The 18,180-nt window shown below is 59.8% G+C and overlaps 1 protein-coding gene across 1 annotated transcript in view; it reads left to right on the forward strand.

The window, feature by feature from the left end:
* NOS1AP (nitric oxide synthase 1 (neuronal) adaptor protein) overlaps positions 1-18,180 on the forward strand; it is a 113,316-nt gene that overhangs the window by 51,282 nt on the left and 43,854 nt on the right. The window contains exon 3 of the mRNA XM_014528519.1: positions 17,815-17,904. Coding sequence (XP_014384005.1) covers positions 17,815-17,904 — 90 coding nt within the window. The remainder of the gene's footprint in view (positions 1-17,814; positions 17,905-18,180) is intronic.

Genomic DNA, 18,180 nt, shown 5'->3' on the forward strand with positions numbered 1-18,180 from the left:
GCCTTCCAGATGGGCTTCCTTCCAGCCCCGTAAGCTGCTTCGTCAGTCACTCGCTCGTTCAACAGGCAGCAGCTCTCCCCAGGCTGTGCGCGGGCCCTGCAGCGGGAGGCAGGCACAGGCCCCAAACCCCGCCCGTCGTGGGCAGAGGAACGGGATGCGGGCACGCGGGCTGCGCTGTGCTCCGGTGGAGATGCGGCCACTCAGCCGGAGCGAGAGGCAGAGCAGCTCCAGGTTCGCCTTCTGTTTGGAAATAAGGTTCAGATGCCCCTGTCCTTCCAGCTCTCACGCCCGTGGCCTCCCTGTCCCACTAGCCCGCTCACCTCATTGGCTTGGGAACACCCCGCCTTCCTTCTCACCTACATGCTGCCTTTATCGGTGCTGGGCCCCTCCACTGCCCCGCCTGGCACTGTGCGTCTCCTCCATGGAGACTGGCCCGCTCGGGCTGCTGGCTGTGCTTCCGGGCCTTCATTAGTCACAGCTTCATTCCTCCCGCCCCGGCGAGCTGCCTGCAGTGACTGATTCACCACGGTTATTCTGAATTCCTGAAAAGGTTTTGGGAAAATGTCACTATTTCCCCTCCAGTCCACGTGAGCGAGAGCATGAAAACCAGACAACTTTAAAGTAACAGACCTCGCATTCCTCAGCCAGTCCTGCTCTCCTCTCCCTCCGCGCTCTGCCCACTGGAGCCCCCCGGGACGCTGGCCTCCAGCAGGCCCTCAGCCCTGGAGCAGGGCTCTGCTGGCAGGACCGCCCGGCCTGCACCCGGGCCTGATATGCCCGACTCCTCAGGCTCAGGCAGGGACCTTTGCAATAATTAAAAGATAAAATGACTAAGATTATAAAATATGTCCTTATTGAAAACTTGGAAAAAAAAGGAAAAGTAACTCATGACCTCACTCACCACCCGTGTTTGGTTAGCATGTGGGGTGTTCTCACCAAGTCCCTCTCTCATGTGTGTTCTTTTTTTTTTTAAAAAAAATGGATTTTTATTGATTTCAGAGAGGAAGGGAGAGGGAGAGATAGAAACCTCGATGATGAGAGTGAATCATCAATCAGTTGCCTCCTGCGTGCCCCCTACTGGGGATCAAGCCCCAAACCTGGGCTTGTGCTCTGGCACGGGAATTGAACCATGACCTTCTGGGTCATAGGTTGATGCTCAACCATGAGCCACACCAGCCAGGCTCATGTGTGTTCTTTACATGATTGTCATTTGTTCTTCCGCCGCCCTCCTGTCTGAGTGGGTGTCAGCGTGTCCGCCCTCCCTGGGCAGCAGAGGAGGCCAGGGAGGCCCCCAGGCTCCTCCTCTTCCTCCCGTCCGCACCGCTCAGAGCCCATCGACACCGTGCACCCGGCCCTGCACACCCGCTCCGCTCGCCCCTCCGCTCTCCCGCCTTTCTCGACCTTCCTCACCACTTTGAGCCACGGTGTCCATGTTCTCTCACCTGCTGGTGACCTCCCTGGGCAGCCTGGGCGGTCCACCAGGAAGGGGAGCGCCCCTCCGTCCCAGGGGGAGCAGGTAAGCGCCCCGGCCATGGGCCAGAGCCACGGGCGCGCCTTCGTCTTAACCCTGTGCCTCTGCTGGGACCCGCGTGCAAGCCCCTCTTCCCTCCCGCCCTCCGTGCCGGTCTCTGATGTGGTCAGCGCCTGCCGGTACGACTGTGGCTGCGGATGCATCACACCTGATGCTGAGTGACAGGGTGCCCTTCCCGCCAGAGCACACGGGTCGGGGTGACAATCCTGCCCCACGGGCCGGGCACCAGGGACTTCACGTAACCTCATTTGCTTCTCAGAAGTAACCATGAGGGAGGCAGTATTGTACCTCTTGTTAAAAAGAATCTTAGAAGTTCTAGAACTAAGGTTTTCCTGGGAGCAGGTAATATATTTTTGTTTTGATTTGTTTGTTTTTTGTTAATCCTCACTGGTGATATTTTTTTCTATTACTTTTTTTAGAGTAAAAGGGAGGGAGGGAGGAAGGGAGAGAGAGAGAGAGAGAGAGAGAGAGAGAGAGAGAGAGAGAGAGAGAAACATCCATGTGAGAGAGACACATCGATTGGCTGCCTCCGGCACGCCTTCACCAAGGCGGGGGATCAAACCTGCAACCCAGGTACATGCCCTTGACTGGGACTCGAACCCGAGACCCTTCATTTTGCAGACTGATGCTCTAACCCTGAGCCACACCGGCCAGGGCAGTAATACTTTAACCTTTAGTAAAGACAGGAGTAGGGGTGAGGTGGAGTCTGGGGCCATGCCCCCCAGTACCGTCCTATTGTGTGTGCCTGGCTGTGGCTGGGGAAGGGGAGGGGGCAGGTCTGAGGACAGGCGCCCAGCTGGCAGGTTCAAGACCTGGAGCTGCTGATCGAGAGCAGGACTTGGGTGACTGAGGCCCTGCGTGATGCGCAGAGGGCAGCGGGGACCTGGACTGAAGAGGGGCCGTTACAGAAAGGTCTTTTTGTGTGTTTTTTAAAAAATATCTTTTCCTGTGGCCAGGTAGGTACCCAGATGGTCTGGTCCCTGTTTTTATTTGTAAATGTTATATTATCTCTGTTGTAGGATAGAGATTCGTGCCACCCTTTATTTTCATCGGCTCGGCTGCCGGGTGTTTGGGCCAGCGCTTCTGCTGCACCTGTTCATTCCTTTATTTTGCTGTGACTGTCCCTCCGTCCGTCTGCCCGCCCATCCCCAGCACATTGCCCCAGAGAACAGGAGCTAAGTGCATGTTTGTCGAATGAATGGAAGGGGTGGCTCTTGACTGCAGGTGAGAGGCGGGCACAGGCCGCCCTCGCCACCCGTCGCGGGGAGAGGAACAGGCGATCTGGTGGAGATGCGGTCACTCAGCCCGGGAGCGAGAGAGGCAGAGCGGCTCCAGGTTCGTCTTCTGTTCGGAAACGAGGCTCAGATGTCCCTGTCCTTCCAGCTCTCATGCTGGCTCTCATCTGAGCCCATCAGTGCGCCCTGGCCGATGGTCTCAGGGCCGCATGATGTGTGGAACGCCTGCACTTCTGCTCTGGGGACAGAGGTGGGGACAGTGGGGACGGGTGGGCTGGGGGCACCGGAGAGGGAGGTGCTGCGGGAAGGGCTCCTGACCTCTCCTGCCTCGCAGTGGCCTTGTTTCTCACTGCAGTTGGTCAGCAGGGCGGACGCCACACGGCAATGAGAACTGGAAGAATCCGCGCCCGAGGACTTGCTGCTGAAGCGCGAGCGCCTCGAGGGGAGGGACTCGTGCACAGTGTCTGGGGAGAGGGTCCCCCAGGGCTAGGTGTGGCCCTCGGGGAGGGGGCGTGTCCAGGGCCCAGTGGGTGCCAGCACTGGAGGGGACACACCAGAGGCACCTGCTGTGCCCGCAAAACGAGAACCAGAGCACCTGGATGGCAGAGAAGCCCCCAGAGCCCTCGCGCCCCCTGCTGACAAGACCCGAGGAGCCGCGCAGACGCCTGGCCGCGAGCAGCTGGTCACTGGAAAAAGAATGCGGCCACCGGCCACCGTGCACTTGCAAAGGCTCCAGGAGCCAGTCACATCGATGTTAATTACTTTATTTAACCTCACATATCGAAAATACTCAGTGTAATCAATGTAAAATTGAGATTTTAAAAACATTTTGTACTAAGCCTTCAAAATGTGGTGTGTTTCACACCCCAGCCCACCTCCGCCTGCAGAGCGGCCTGGCACGGGTGCTCGGCACGTGGGGCTGGTGGCCCGGGTCGGCTCCTGCCCTTTACCAGGCTGCCCCCGCCGCGGAGCCGTCACAGAGCGTGGACCTGAGCCGGCAGACAGCTGCCTGGGGACCTGCACACAGCTGGCAGTCGTGACCACCAAACAGAACGCTACGTAGGATTAAAAATGACACTCAGATATGTTGCAAGAATTTTGAAAAAAGGCTTATGTTAAGTCAAATAGCATTTAGAATTGTGTATAAATAGACTCTCAATTTTGTAATAACCACAAAACACTTATTAAACATGTAGAAAGGAAATACACCCAAATATTCACAGTGGCTCCCTGTGGGGCGTGGCACTGCGCTGTTTGGTCCTCAGTGGGGCCTTTCACACGGGGAAGAGATGCTGTGTAGAGAGGGCCACTCGTCCTATTAAATATTTAAAAACATTTCACCCTCCCAGCCTCTGCACCTCCCGGGGCCTCCCTGCTGCTCCTCCCAGCCTCTGCACTTTTGGGCCCACCGGGCTCCATCAAGGCTGGACTGTCAAGAGCCCTGGTTGGTCTTCGGGCTCTTGGTGCCTGGCGGCAGTGCACAGCGGCCCGCACAGCGGCCCCGGGCAGATCCCAGCTCTGGTGGCTGCACAGCAGCAGACCCTGCTCCATTGCATTAAGGCCAGGCCTGTGTGTGGCTGTGACTAAAGGGAAAGAGGCCATTGCTAAAAGGTGGTGGCGGTTAACTCCTAGCCCCCCCGTCTCCTGGGCCCCTGGGTGGGTGTGCAGGAGGGCTCGCCTGTCACCCCTGCTGACACGAGTGTCTCCATGTGCACACACGCCCACATGGTCAGCTCAGTGAGTGAGAGTGGACGTGCAGGCTGGGGGAGCTGGATGGGGCAGGGGGACATTTGGTGCTGCTCGCTCCTCTGTTTAAAGCAGGGGAGAGATGGGGCAGGGGAAGGGCCGGGCAAATCAGAGGGACCTTCTGTCTCTATGGGAAGCTATAGTCGCTCTTGTCTAAGAGACTTGTGTCCAGAATATATACAAGACTCAGCATGTAATAGCAAGAAAACAGACGACACAGTTTAAGAACTGGGCAACGACTTGAACAGACACTTCACCAAAGAGGAGACCCAGATGGCCAACAGGCACATGAAAGGCTGTTAGGGCCTCGGTCGTTAGGAAAAGGCCAGTTAAAAGCACAGTGAGATGTGCGGAGCTGCAGGGAAGGCTAAGGCGGAAGACTGCGTGGAAGTGTTCAGGATTCGGGCTCCGCACGCTCACGCTGGTGGGATGGGAGATGCACAGCCACTTTAGAGAACAGCTTGGCAGCTTCTTAAAATGCTGAACACTCACCTACCGTGTGGTCCAGCCGTCCCGCTCCCGGGCACTTTTACCAAAGAGGAGGCGAGGCGCCCGCACCGAGGCCTGTGCACGGCATTGGGGCTCTCGCGTGGGGGCCGCCTGGAAGCAGCTGGGGTCCGTTAGCAAGTGCTGTAGACATGGCTTCGTGAGGGGACGCTCAGTCCTGCACACCTAGTGAGCTGGGCCGGGAAACGCACAGCCTCTGCTTAGGTCGCGACCCCTTTGGCAGTCGAATGACCCTTTCACAGGGGTCGCCTAAGACCATCCTGCAGATCAGATATTTACATTATGATTCATAACAGTAGCAACAGTTATGAAGTAGCAACAAAAATAATTTTATGGTTGGGTCACACCATGAGGAACTGTATTTAAAGGGCCAGAAGGTTGAGAACCACTGGCTTAGGCCCACATATTGACAGCTTTCAAGAAAGTTTGTATTGACTTTAAGGGAGAGGAGGGAGAGAGAAAACACCCATCAGCTGCCTCCTGCATGCCCCCTACTGGGGATCCAGCCCCCAGCCTGGGTGTGTGCCCTGACCAGGAACCGAACCAGGACGAAGCTCAACCCACTGAGCCACACCGGCCGGGCCTGGCCTCCTTTTGAGAGAGTCAGTGTCGTTGGAGTGAGTGACGAGTGGTGAGTGGTGACCCTTCTCTCTCAGCTGGGCAGGCTGTTTCCATGGCGGCAGTGATGCTGGATTCCTCAGACCCCCCGCACCAGCTCCGCGGAAGCGCTGTATCTACACCGACAAACCATTTGGGCAGCGATGTCATTAGCCCCGTGAGCTCTCCACGATGACAGCCACAGGCCTTGTGGCTACAGCTCTTCCCCAAGATCCAAGGGTGGGAGCCAGGAAAGAGGGGCTTCCGGGGGGCAGGGGGCGCTGTTCAGCTCCTGCCAGAAACGGCCTGGCTCTGTGATGTGCGGGTGGGCTAGGCTTGCTTTGGAATTCATTTTAAATTTATAATCTTTTTTAAAAAAATTATTTTTATTGATTTCAGAGAGGAAGGGAGAGTGAGAGAGAGAGAGAAACCAAAACGATGAGAGAGAATCATTGATCGGTTGCCTCCTGCATACCCCACACTGGGGATTGAGCCTGCAACCTGGGCAAGTGCCCTGACTGGGAATCAAACCCTGACCTCCTGGTTCATAGGTTGATGCTCAACCACTGAGCCATGCAGGCTGGCTTAATTTATCACCTTTTTTGAGCTACTGATAGGTGTTAGGCCTTGGGATCCACATGGGAAAGAAGACAGTCTATTCCTGTCTTTCAAGATCTCACCATCACGACATATAAATGCACAGGGACATGCGGAGGGTGAGCGGCGTAGAGGGCGGGCGGAGCGGCGGAGATGGTCATGGTGCTGCCGGCAGAGCTCAGGGCCAGGGCCTTGTGAAGAGCCAGACGCTGCGGGCCCTCCCTCGATGCCTCGGCCGGGCAGGGTGCCCGGAGTTACTAGGAAGCTACCATCTTGCTGCACAGCGATCGCAGTCAGCAGGCAGAGTCAGCATGTGCGGGGCTGAGATGCCCACGATTTGATAGTCAAGAGGGTCAAGACCAACGGTTTCTGGCGGGATCTCCCCCCCAGCGCTTGACCCTGGGCAGGTCATGTACTGGGTCTCTTGGCCTCCGTCTTCCCGACTCTGACGTGAGCGGGCTGGAGCTGTCGGTGGTCTGTGGTAGGTGGGGGGCTGTGTGTCAAGGGGAGGGCTGGCAGAATGGGGGTGGCCAGCGCCCCCGTGGGAGAGACTTGCCTCAGTGAAGCAGCCAGACTGCTGTGGGGTCAGGGGTTTCTGAGGCTCTGAGGCCACTTCCTGGGAACGGTGTTTAATGCTAAAGCAAACGTGAGTCCTACGCGCTGGGACCGTTTCCCATGGCGTGGTCTTGGCTTGGCGCTAAGTTCCCGAAGCTCATCAGGAGGGGCCTCCACACAGGAGCCGGGCACCTGGCCCGGAGGGTCAGCAGCGCCACCGTCCGCGACAGGAAGGGCATTGCTGTCCTGCCCCCTCCTGCCCGATGCGTCAGGATCGGGGGTCCCCGTGCCCAGAGGGGCTGTTGGAACCTGTCAGGAGCTGAACCGCATTTTCTTTCTCTCCGTCCATCGCACCCGGACGCCTCCTAGTCTGCCTGGGGGAGTGCCCAGCCGGGCCCTGTCCCCTCTCCCCTCTCCCCTCTCCTGGGAGGATATGGAGGAGCAGGCCCTGGGCAGCTTTGCGGGTGCGTATTCCATGAGACGTGGTCCGGACTCTTTCTTTCTCAAGGGTGTGAACAGCTAGGCCTTTCTGGACCCGGTCTCAGGGGTCATTTCTTCTCTCCTTTGCTTTCCGGGCTCGGGTCTTCCCTGGCTCCCGTTCTCCACCCCAGAGAGATGCTGGGTTTGGTACCGGACCTGCGGGCTCCTTCCTTCCCTCCAGCCCCCACCTCCCCCACCATCCAGAGACCTCCTGCTGCCCAGCAGCATCTTGTTCCCCATGAAGCGCAATCCCAGGACGACGGCGGGGAAGGGTCTGGTCCCCGCCTTGATCCTGCACGTGGCCTCAGTCCATCGTGCCACCCGGACTCTTCACGTCACAGTGATTGTTGGGTTCCAGCTGTTTTCCAAATGAAAAGTTGGGTGACAGAGGATTCGTAATTGAAGTCAAACCTTTCGCTGTATGGTGTGCGTTTTAGGTAACCAACACCGTGTGCCTGGCATGGGGCAGAGTCTTTGGTGCAACATGCCATGTGGATGGGCAGGCAGTCCATGTCCCCTGGGATAAGAGAGGCCATTGAGACTGAAGTTGCACATGCTTAGTTCCGAGACTGACCTTCACATCTGACCTTCAGACTTGATGCTGAGTGGCCTGTGTGCATTTCTGTGTGTTATTTATGGACTTTTCTGCTGACCTGAGAGCTGCTCTCGCTGGAGTCCAAGATGAGCTGTGGACGGTGGGTGCTCCGAGGCCACAGCAGTCACAGGGCCTCTCCCGGGGCCTCTCGCCTGGAGATTCTCAGCAGAGAAGGGGCCAGACCACTGGTGTGGTTTCCTGTGGCCCCGCAGCATCACCACGGCTCGGACCACGTGGAGACCCACACACGGAGTGTCTCTCTGGAGAGCCTCGGGCAGCAGACGGGGGAGGTCATTGTGGGGCCACTCACTCACCCCAACCCACCAACTCAAATAGACTGTCAGCACTCACCTCGCCATCGCTGTGGAGTCAGAAGCCCCCTCACACACGTGCCTTCTCTTTAGGGCGTCCCATCAATGCGTTTCCTCTGTCTTGACTTAAATTCAACTCTTCTAGTTTCCTTCTCCATCAACACCCCCCCCCCTTTATCACGGGGTGGTGGACAATGGATGTAGCAGCAGTTTCTATGGTAACGGCGTCCAAGCCGTCTCCTTGGAGAGCTGCATAAAGGCCTCCAGCTCCAGACCAGCAGTGCAGCTGGAGGCCGCAGGCTCTCCGGGCGTGGCCTCCGGTTTCCTTTGGCTCCCGGGGCCATGGCACTTTGGGTAGAGACTTGGATTCCACTAAGCGTGGGGGTTGGTGGGAGCGGGAGTGCGTTTCTCAGCCCAGCCCGTGGCCAGGTCATTGTCTGGGTCCAGCAGCGGAAGCCCAGCCGATCCCGCCAGGCTCCTACCGTGCGTGCAGACCCGGTGAGCTGGCCACTCTGCCATGTCTGAGGAGAAGCCGGGACGGGACACTGGGCCAGCTGCTGGCCACTCCACGGTGCTCTGCGGACGCACCGTCTGTTCCGCGGAGGAGGCAGACGCTCCGGCAGCCAAGCAGACGAGCCTCTGGTCCGTCCGGAGCAGGCACAGGTTTCCGCGGGCTCTGTGGCCACAGGCATCTTCACGCACAGGCCGTCACTCACTCCGCTCTCTCACTGTTCTAATAGGAGCTTCTGCTGAAATACTTGCATTCTAATCTCTGATTTTTTAAAGTCAGGACCTGATGGGGCTGGGAATGACCCCAGTCATCCTGGTGTGAATGGGTGCACGGGGACCGTCCACGTGGCTCACAGCCTCCACACAACAGGCCGACCCTACAGGCGTTGGCACTTTTCACCGGAGATACTCTGAACGTTGTCGCCGATGGGCCAGAATCCACCGGGCGCCCGGCTGCTCCCAGGAGCGCAGGCAGCTCTCAGCGTCGCTCCGTGCGGATGTGGGCCCTGGGAGATCACCTTCACCGCTCGCTAACAGGACTCCCTGGGACGATGAAAGCAGCGGCCAAGGGATTTGAAATGAGCTCCAGGGCAGTGCGTGGAGGAGCAGGGAGGGAGCTGAGCGTGCGTCGGGCGGGCGGGGCAGAGCTGGCGCCCTCTCCTTGCTTGTCAGGAAGGGCAAGCCTGTTGGTCATCTGCAGGCAGGAATATGGGGCCTCCGTGGGCCGTGCAGGTGTTCCCTGCAGAGGCTGATCCCTGAGTGGCTACAGGAGAGGTGAGGGCAGCATTGTTCATTGTGCACGCAGGTCACGACCAGAGACCTCGGTGCCCCCGGACCTGCTGCCAACACCATCTGCGGTGGGGGCGTGGTGTCCTCCTCCTGCCGGGGAGACGCCCAGGCGGATGAGTCCCAGGCTCATGCTGCTGGCAACCCGATGCGGGGCTTGGATCCAGATCTTTCTCCAGCCCTCGTTCTGCCCGCTCTTCCTGCTTCCTCTCAGGGAGGCTCCCTGTGGTCCATTTCCATTGGACACTCTGAGCTGCTGCCAACGCTCTTCCTCTGGCGCCTGTAGAAGTGGTCAGAGCTCCGGACAGTCCGGAGTGCTCCCCGATAACACCCCTCCCCCCGACATGCTCCCCGATAACACCCCTCCCCGGACATGCTCCCCCCATAACACTCCGCCCCCCGACATGCTCCCCTGATAACACTCCTCCCCGACATGCTCCCCCCATAACACTCCGCCCCCCGACATGCTCCCCTGATAACACTCCTCCCCGACATGCTCCCCCCATAACACTCCGCCCCCCGACATGCTCCCCTGATAACACTCCTCCCCGACATGCTCCCCCCATAACACTCCGCCCCCCGACATGCTCCCCTGATAACACTCCTCCCCGACATGCTCCCCCCATAACACTCCGCCCCCCGACATGCTCCCCTGATAACACTCCTCCCCGACATGCTCCCCCCATAACACTCCGCCCCCCGACATGCTCCCCTGATAACACTCCTCCCCGACATGCTCCCCCCATAACACTCCGCCCCCCGACATGCTCCCCTGATAACACTCCTCCCCGACATGCTCCCCCCATAACACTCCGCCCCCCGACATGCTCCCCTGATAACACTCCTCCCCGACATGCTCCCCCCATAACACTCCGCCCCCCGACATGCTCCCCTGATAACACTCCTCCCCGACATGCTCCCCCCATAACACTCCGCCCCCCGACATGCTCCCCTGATAACACTCCTCCCCGACATGCTCCCCCCATAACACTCCGCCCCCCGACATGCTCCCCTGATAACACTCCTCCCCGACATGCTCCCCCCATAACACTCCGCCCCCCGACATGCTCCCCTGATAACACTCCTCCCCGACATGCTCCCCCCATAACACTCCGCCCCCCGACATGCTCCCCTGATAACACTCCTCCCCGACATGCTCCCCCCATAACACTCCGCCCCCCGACATGCTCCCCTGATAACACTCCTCCCCGACATGCTCCCCCCATAACACTCCGCCCCCCGACATGCTCCCCTGATAACACTCCTCCCCGACATGCTCCCCCCATAACACTCCGCCCCCCGACATGCTCCCCTGATAACACTCCTCCCCGACATGCTCCCCCCATAACACTCCGCCCCCCGACATGCTCCCCTGATAACACTCCTCCCCGACATGCTCCCCCCATAACACTCCGCCCCCCGACATGCTCCCCTGATAACACTCCTCCCCGACATGCTCCCCCCATAACACTCCGCCCCCCGACATGCTCCCCTGATAACACTCCTCCCCGACATGCTCCCCCCATAACACTCCGCCCCCCGACATGCTCCCCTGATAACACTCCTCCCCGACATGCTCCCCCCATAACACTCCGCCCCCCGACATGCTCCCCTGATAACACTCCTCCCCGACATGCTCCCCCCATAACACTCCGCCCCCCGACATGCTCCCCTGATAACACTCCTCCCCGACATGCTCCCCCCATAACACTCCGCCCCCCGACATGCTCCCCTGATAACACTCCTCCCCGACATGCTCCCCCCATAACACTCCGCCCCCCGACATGCTCCCCTGATAACACTCCTCCCCGACATGCTCCCCCCATAACACTCCGCCCCCCGACATGCTCCCCTGATAACACTCCTCCCCGACATGCTCCCCCCATAACACTCCGCCCCCCGACATGCTCCCCTGATAACACTCCTCCCCGACATGCTCCCCCCATAACACTCCGCCCCCCGACATGCTCCCCTGATAACACTCCTCCCCGACATGCTCCCCCCATAACACTCCGCCCCCCGACATGCTCCCCTGATAACACTCCTCCCCGACATGCTCCCCCCATAACACTCCGCCCCCCGACATGCTCCCCTGATAACACTCCTCCCCGACATGCTCCCCCCATAACACTCCGCCCCCCGACATGCTCCCCTGATAACACTCCTCCCCGACATGCTCCCCCCATAACACTCCGCCCCCCGACATGCTCCCCTGATAACACTCCTCCCCGACATGCTCCCCCCATAACACTCCGCCCCCCGACATGCTCCCCTGATAACACTCCTCCCCGACATGCTCCCCCCATAACACTCCGCCCCCCGACATGCTCCCCTGATAACACTCCTCCCCGACATGCTCCCCCCATAACACTCCGCCCCCCGACATGCTCCCCTGATAACACTCCTCCCCGACATGCTCCCCCCATAACACTCCGCCCCCCGACATGCTCCCCTGATAACACTCCTCCCCGACATGCTCCCCCCATAACACTCCGCCCCCCGACATGCTCCCCTGATAACACTCCTCCCCGACATGCTCCCCCCATAACACTCCGCCCCCCGACATGCTCCCCTGATAACACTCCTCCCCGACATGCTCCCCCCATAACACTCCGCCCCCCGACATGCTCCCCTGATAACACTCCTCCCCGACATGCTCCCCCCATAACACTCCGCCCCCCGACATGCTCCCCTGATAACACTCCTCCCCGACATGCTCCCCCCATAACACTCCGCCCCCCGACATGCTCCCCTGATAACACTCCTCCCCCCAACATGCTCCCCAGATAACACTCCTCCCCCGACATGCTCCCCCATAACACTCCTCCCCCGACATGCTCCCCTCATAACACCCCTCCCCCCCGACATGCTCCCTCGTTAACGCTGCTTCCCCCACGTGCTCCCCCAACAACACTCCTCCCCCCTACGTGCTCCCCCAACACTCCCCCAACAGGGGGAGGAGTGCCTTGGGTGGCCAGCAGGTCAGGTGGCCCCTGAGGAAAAGGACTTCCTTAGCATCAAGGTCACTGCATGGATGTCACCTCCTAAACAGGGACGCAGACCGTGCCAGCACTTCCTTCCGGTGGGGCCACTGGGCAGACGCCAGGGGGAGCCAGGGTGGAGGAGCGTGGAGAGTACCGGGCCGGAGGTGAGGACGCAGCCGGCGTGGCCGGGCCAGCGTGAGTGTCGGGCGTGCGGCTCGCTGTCCTGAGGCTCTTCCTGCCTGGCCTCCGGATGACCCTCGTCTTCTCATGGTCGGGTTCTTCCAAACGGTCTTCGTTCCACTCGCGCTCCCGGGAGCCTCGGGTGGTTGGCGGCTGGCCAGACGACCAGGCTGATGTGGGGGCGACGGACTCACTGCTCTCCAACCATAGCATGTGAAGCGACATCTCTCGGGGCCACGTGGCTCACCCCATCCTGCCAGGTGGCCTCGCCTTCTGTGGGCCCGTCCTGCTCATACACATGGAGACACACGGGTGGCTTTTTCATGGGATGACAGTGTCTCTCGCTTCCAAAGAGCAGAGCCATTTCTCCTGGGGCCTTGGGTCCCTTGTGCGTTGGCCTGCGCTGAGGCCTTGGCTGTGTCACCTGTCGCCTGGCGCCGGGCGAAGCTGCTGTGACTGTGGCTGACGTGGGAGCCCGCTCTCCATGGTCCTTCCGCCATTCAGTTCTCTTCTCGCTCCAGAGCCCGTGACGGGGAAGCTGGCTCTCGTTCAGCCTTTCCCAGCATCGGTCAGGAATCTTGGGGACCAGGGGTGAAGGGCCCGCTGGAGGGCAGGGGTCACTGAGATGATGCCAACTCGGCTCAGGTCTCCGCCACGACAGGTGCCACAGAGCCTCTGGTTGGAGGAGACTTTCGGAAGGAGCTGACGGGAACTTGCCCAAAGCCAGGGGGCACAGAGGGCAGTGGGCGTGGCTTCTCGGTGGGGATCCTCCTATAAGATCAGCCAGCGGTGGCTCATGGGCAGGAAGAAGCGAGGTTCCTGTCTGGTGCAGGTGTGGCAGGTGGTGGGGGCCTGGAGCCCCATCGCCCCCGTGCTGCCGTGGTCTCCGTGGCTGTCGTCCTGACTTCACATTTCCTCCCGGCCGTGCTGTCTCTCTTTTATCTGAATTTAGACAGGCCAGTTCTCCGCTCTGTCCAGATCGATTGCCTTGTTTTGGTTACTTCAGAGCTGGCTGTGCACTGTCCCTGGCTGCCTCCCAGCCTCTTTTCTGACCACACCCGTGCCCGTTTCCTGCGCAGGATGCAGGCTGTTTGCACTCGTGAGCTCTGCAGATGGGTCTGGGGCCACTGCGCCCAGCCTCCCAGCCCTCTGCGCCCCCTTCCTGGTCTCCCTGCCAATCCCTGGCCCTCCGTCCCCTTCATCACAGTGTTTATGATGCTGGGCCAGGATGGTCACACACCTGTCTTTCTCACTTGTCTCTGGCCTGTGAGATCAGGGACCACATCTCCTGCTTTTTGCGTGCTCTGTGGTCAGGAATGACTCCCTGTCCCCCTCCTGGACCTTGTGGGACGCGGGTGCTGCTGGGAGAGTTGATTCAGTGCAGCCCTGACGCTGGAGGCATCGGGTGCTGCCTGGTCTGTCCTCTCCCCACTGAGTCCACCTCTGCTCCCCTCAAAGCTCCTTTCCCACCTTGGTGTGTCTCCAGGTGGACACCTCAGTGGTCCCCATGTCTGATATCCACGGCTCACTCTCAGCTCGAGGCGTGTCTGCCCACAGGCCAGGCCCACGCGGTCTGCGTGGAGAGCCCGACGGTAGTGCCTGCCTGACCTGCCGCAGGGCTGGCTGGTGGCTGACGTCCCAATGGCTGACGTTCCAGCGTTCCGACAGGGATGACTCTGACGGCTGCTGAGTCAGGGGTGCAAAGCCTGCTGGGTTTGACACAGGTCAGTGACGAAGGAAGAGTCCAGGCGGGTGGGTGTCGGTGACGTTTGGTGGTCCCGTGGGACCTTCCCTCCGCTGTGAGCCTTGTGGTTTAGGTCTCTCCAGGGCTCAGGGCGGGAAGGGACAACCGGTGGCCCGAGGGTCTCACCATCTGGGACGGGCTCTGGGGTTTGTGCCCACGTGGCCGAGCACACACGCGTGGACTCTCACCTTCCTGAGCTGGGTGTGCGGGCCTGCCTTGCGCTCTGTGTTCAGTCTTTGAAGAGACTCTCTCACATCCAGAAAGGCGCCCGGGCTGTTTCTGGAGTTGCAGCCAGACTGTGAGCGATGAGCACGTGAGGGCTGTGTGGGCGTCTCCGTGAGACAAGGTGACAGGCTCTGGGGGTGGGAACCGAGGAGCCACCAGGGTCCGCGGCCGTTCCGGGGCTGTTCCGTGGCTGCTGTGAAAGTGTCTTGTTCCCGTTTTATCTCATCGTCTGCTTTGCCTGCTGTGTCCAGTTTCAAAAATATGGTTCCCTCGCCCCACAGCCACGCGGCCTGGCTCGTTCTTCCGTTTCCTGTGGAATTGCCTGCATCTGAGATTGTTTTTCTTCTTAGCTGAATGCCCAAAATCATTCACATTTACTTGCAATTATGTTAAGTTCTCAGCATATAAATCCATGAAGTCAGAGGCTTTCAGAGGGTGTTAAGCGTTAGAACATGGATGTGCATGTGGACTGGGCTGCAGGTGACCTTCCTGAGCGCGGTCCGGCTGCACCGAGCAGAGGGTCACGCTTCAGGAAACGCCGCGCTTGCCTGTGTCCCCGTTTATTTGTAATTTTAAATTCTGCACATGTGATTGTGTTTTTCTGCTAAGAAATGAAGGCCCCTAAGCAGCCTGTGGGCCCCCAGTCCCCAGCATGCGTGGCCCAGCGGCCTCGTGCAGGTCTGTCCCTCGGGGTCCCTGGGGCTACTCCCTTTGAAAGTGTGGCGATGTGGTTTCCATGGAAGCAGTGGCAGGGGGTGTGAATGGGGCTCAGTGACCACGAAAGTCTCTCCCGGCCAGTGAGGGCCTGGCTTTCCCTGTGAAGTTGCCACTGGGCTGTGTCGCCAGCACTGGCTGGGCGGAGACACCAGGGCTGGGAGGCGTCCGGGAGGTGGGGACAAGGAGCTGGGGAGCTGGGGAGCTGGGAGACGCTGGCGTCCAGCCACGTTCTCACTGTTGTGCGCTCCTGGCACCTGCTGGATCTGAAGCCGTCCCCTCGCGGCCTCGCTGGGCAGCCCAGCAGTTCCAGGGCAGCCCTGGGCGCTGCTCAGACCAGGCCCTTGGCCTTGGTCTTCCTGGTCGTTGTTCCAGGACTTGCTTGTGTTGTCCCCACAGGTTGAGCCCTGCGGGCTCTATCTGTCCTTGCTGTGGGGCTCGGCCTGGCCAAGCGGGCGCATGAGGTCGGCCTGGCAGCACTGGGGAGAGAGCAGACTGTGGGCAGACTCCAGGGCGAGGCTGCCCGAGCCGCCGAGGGTGGCACTCCCACCTGCTTGTTCTTCAGCCCCAGCAAACCCGAGCCGACCCGGTTCCTCTCCTGCAGGACACAGGTGCTTCCTCCCGGGCACACCTGCCCCTCGCGCAGCAGGGCTGGGAAGAGGGAGGGCTAGTCCAGAGAGCCTGGCCCTGCTTCCCTCTCACTCCATCTCTGGTCCCTTCACCTCGTGAGCAGAGAGCACGGTGCCTCAGGGAGGCGTGATGGCTGTAATACACGGGTTTTGAATACAATGGGTGTTTCAGAAATCGATTTCCTTCCACGTCTGTGGTTTGCAGCAGAACCACAACCTGGTTGGAGAGGGCTGGTGACACCTGGCCTCCAGGCAGGTAGGGTAGATGCTGTGTCCGGCTGGAGAGCCCAGGCTGCTTGGGCCTGTGGCCCCTCTCGGAGGCCGTGCCTAGCACCCCAGCTGTGAGGAGGGGACTCCTGCGGCTCTGTCCCTGGGACTCGGTGCGCCCTCCAGTCGTGCTTCTCCGGGGGTCCCTGCTTCCCACAGACCCCACGTGCACAGTCACCTTCAAGCTGCTTCCAGTTCCGAAAAGGACGTTTAGTTGCATTTTGAGTTTCTAAGATGCGGGTATTTAAACACTTGGCCAAGTTGTCAAAATGCAAGCTATAGAAAGAGTTAAGGTTTCAGGTACACAGGTGAGGAGCTGGCGGGGTCCAGCCTCTTGCCAGCCACGGGTGAGGGTCTTGATTTACAAAGGGTCCTAGAGACAATGGAACTGGCAGGGAGGTGGCCAAACAGGCCAGAGAGTTGGTCACCACAGGGCCTTCTAGAAATCGAGATGGGCGAGGCCCTGCTTTGTGGGCACCTGCTTCTAAGACCAGGGAGGTGGCACGGTGCCCGCAGCATTGCACTTCTGTCTGCTGGTGGACTTCATGGCCAGGGAAGGGGAAGAAGAAGGATGTGGAGGAGATGATGGCACCACCAAGCACTGGCCCGTTCAGCGGAGACGGGTGGATGGGATAGACTGGAGCCAGGGTGGGAAGCGCTAAGCTGAGCTCGTAAAGCCACAGCAGTGAGAGTCACAGCCCAGGGCGGCTTGGGCTTCTCATGAGATTTTCAAAGTTTTCATCTCGGTGGGGCATTTGGTACATTCCTATCGACACACTAACGAGAAATGATTCGGTCTTAGAGGCACAGGCAACAAGCCGGAGGCCCCTGACCAGCTTGGGTGCTGGCTGGTGGGAGGGCCGGGGAGGCAGGCCTGTGGGCTGCAGTGCAGGTCTCGGCTCTGGGGCCCATTTTATTATTTTTAATCTGTAGCCCAGATGTCTGATTATGGAGTTTGGCAGGTGAGTGTTAGGTAGACACCAAGGTGGGGACCAGGTGAAAATGGGTAAGTGCTCAGAATGAGGTGCAGTGAGGAGAATGTAGAATTATGCCACCAGTTGTGAGTGTGTGCACAGCGTAGGAAGTAGGCCACTGTGACAGAACTGTGGACGGAGTGGGGCCGCGCCGTCTGCAGTGCGGGCGCTGGGCTGTGCTTAGAGGGACTCAGAGGGTGGGGTTGAGGCAGGACCGTCGCTGGTCAGGTTTCTGAAGACTCTCCGCCCCAGGCCTTCAGCCGACAGGCTGTGGGTGACGTGGAGACCCACCTGCAGATAGAGGACTTGGGAATGGAACCGGAGCGTCACAGCATGCACGGCCTTTCGTGTGTGCGCCCAAGGGAGACGGGGCCACTCGGGTCTTCCTGAGGCCGAGTCGCCTGGCAGAAGCGGCAGTAAAACCGCAGGCGGAGTCGCTGAGGGGCGGCTCTGGGTTCCCAGGAGAGTGTCCACGTGGGCAGGATGATTAGGTCCATCCAGGGTCCTGCCTGAGGGCTGAGCAGTGAGCCGGTGACTGTTCAGGGTCCCTGTTCTCACCCAGAGTGTCCGTGTCCCTCAGGCTGTCTGTGGGCCTCTGTCCGGTCCCGAGTCTGATTGTCGGCATTTCTGTTCCTTCTCTCCTGCAGTATGAGTTCAAAGCCAAGAACATTAAGAAGAAGAAAGTGAGCATTATGGTTTCAGTGGACGGAGTGAAAGTGATTCTGAAGAAGAAAAAGGTAGGACCTCTGAGCCGGGAGCTGGTGAGGGGGGGGCGCCGGCCCCTTCCTGTGGGTCCTGCTCTGGATGGAACCTTCCCTTCCCTGCGGGTGGACCGCCCCGCGGAGCCCGGTCAGGCAGGCTGTGGCAGGTCAGCCCGTGTCGTGGTGGCTGGCGTCCTCTCCTGTCATCCTCGCGCCCCAGCACACACTGACACCTTCACCTTTGCGCCTGGGTCTTGGGAGAGATCATGTCCTAGTGAGGACAGGCCAGCTCGGCGGGTAGGACAAGGGCGG

The sequence above is a fragment of the Myotis brandtii genome, unplaced genomic scaffold, assembly GCF_000412655.1.
Source record: "Myotis brandtii unplaced genomic scaffold, ASM41265v1 scaffold64, whole genome shotgun sequence".
NCBI lineage: Eukaryota > Metazoa > Chordata > Mammalia > Chiroptera > Vespertilionidae > Myotis > Myotis brandtii.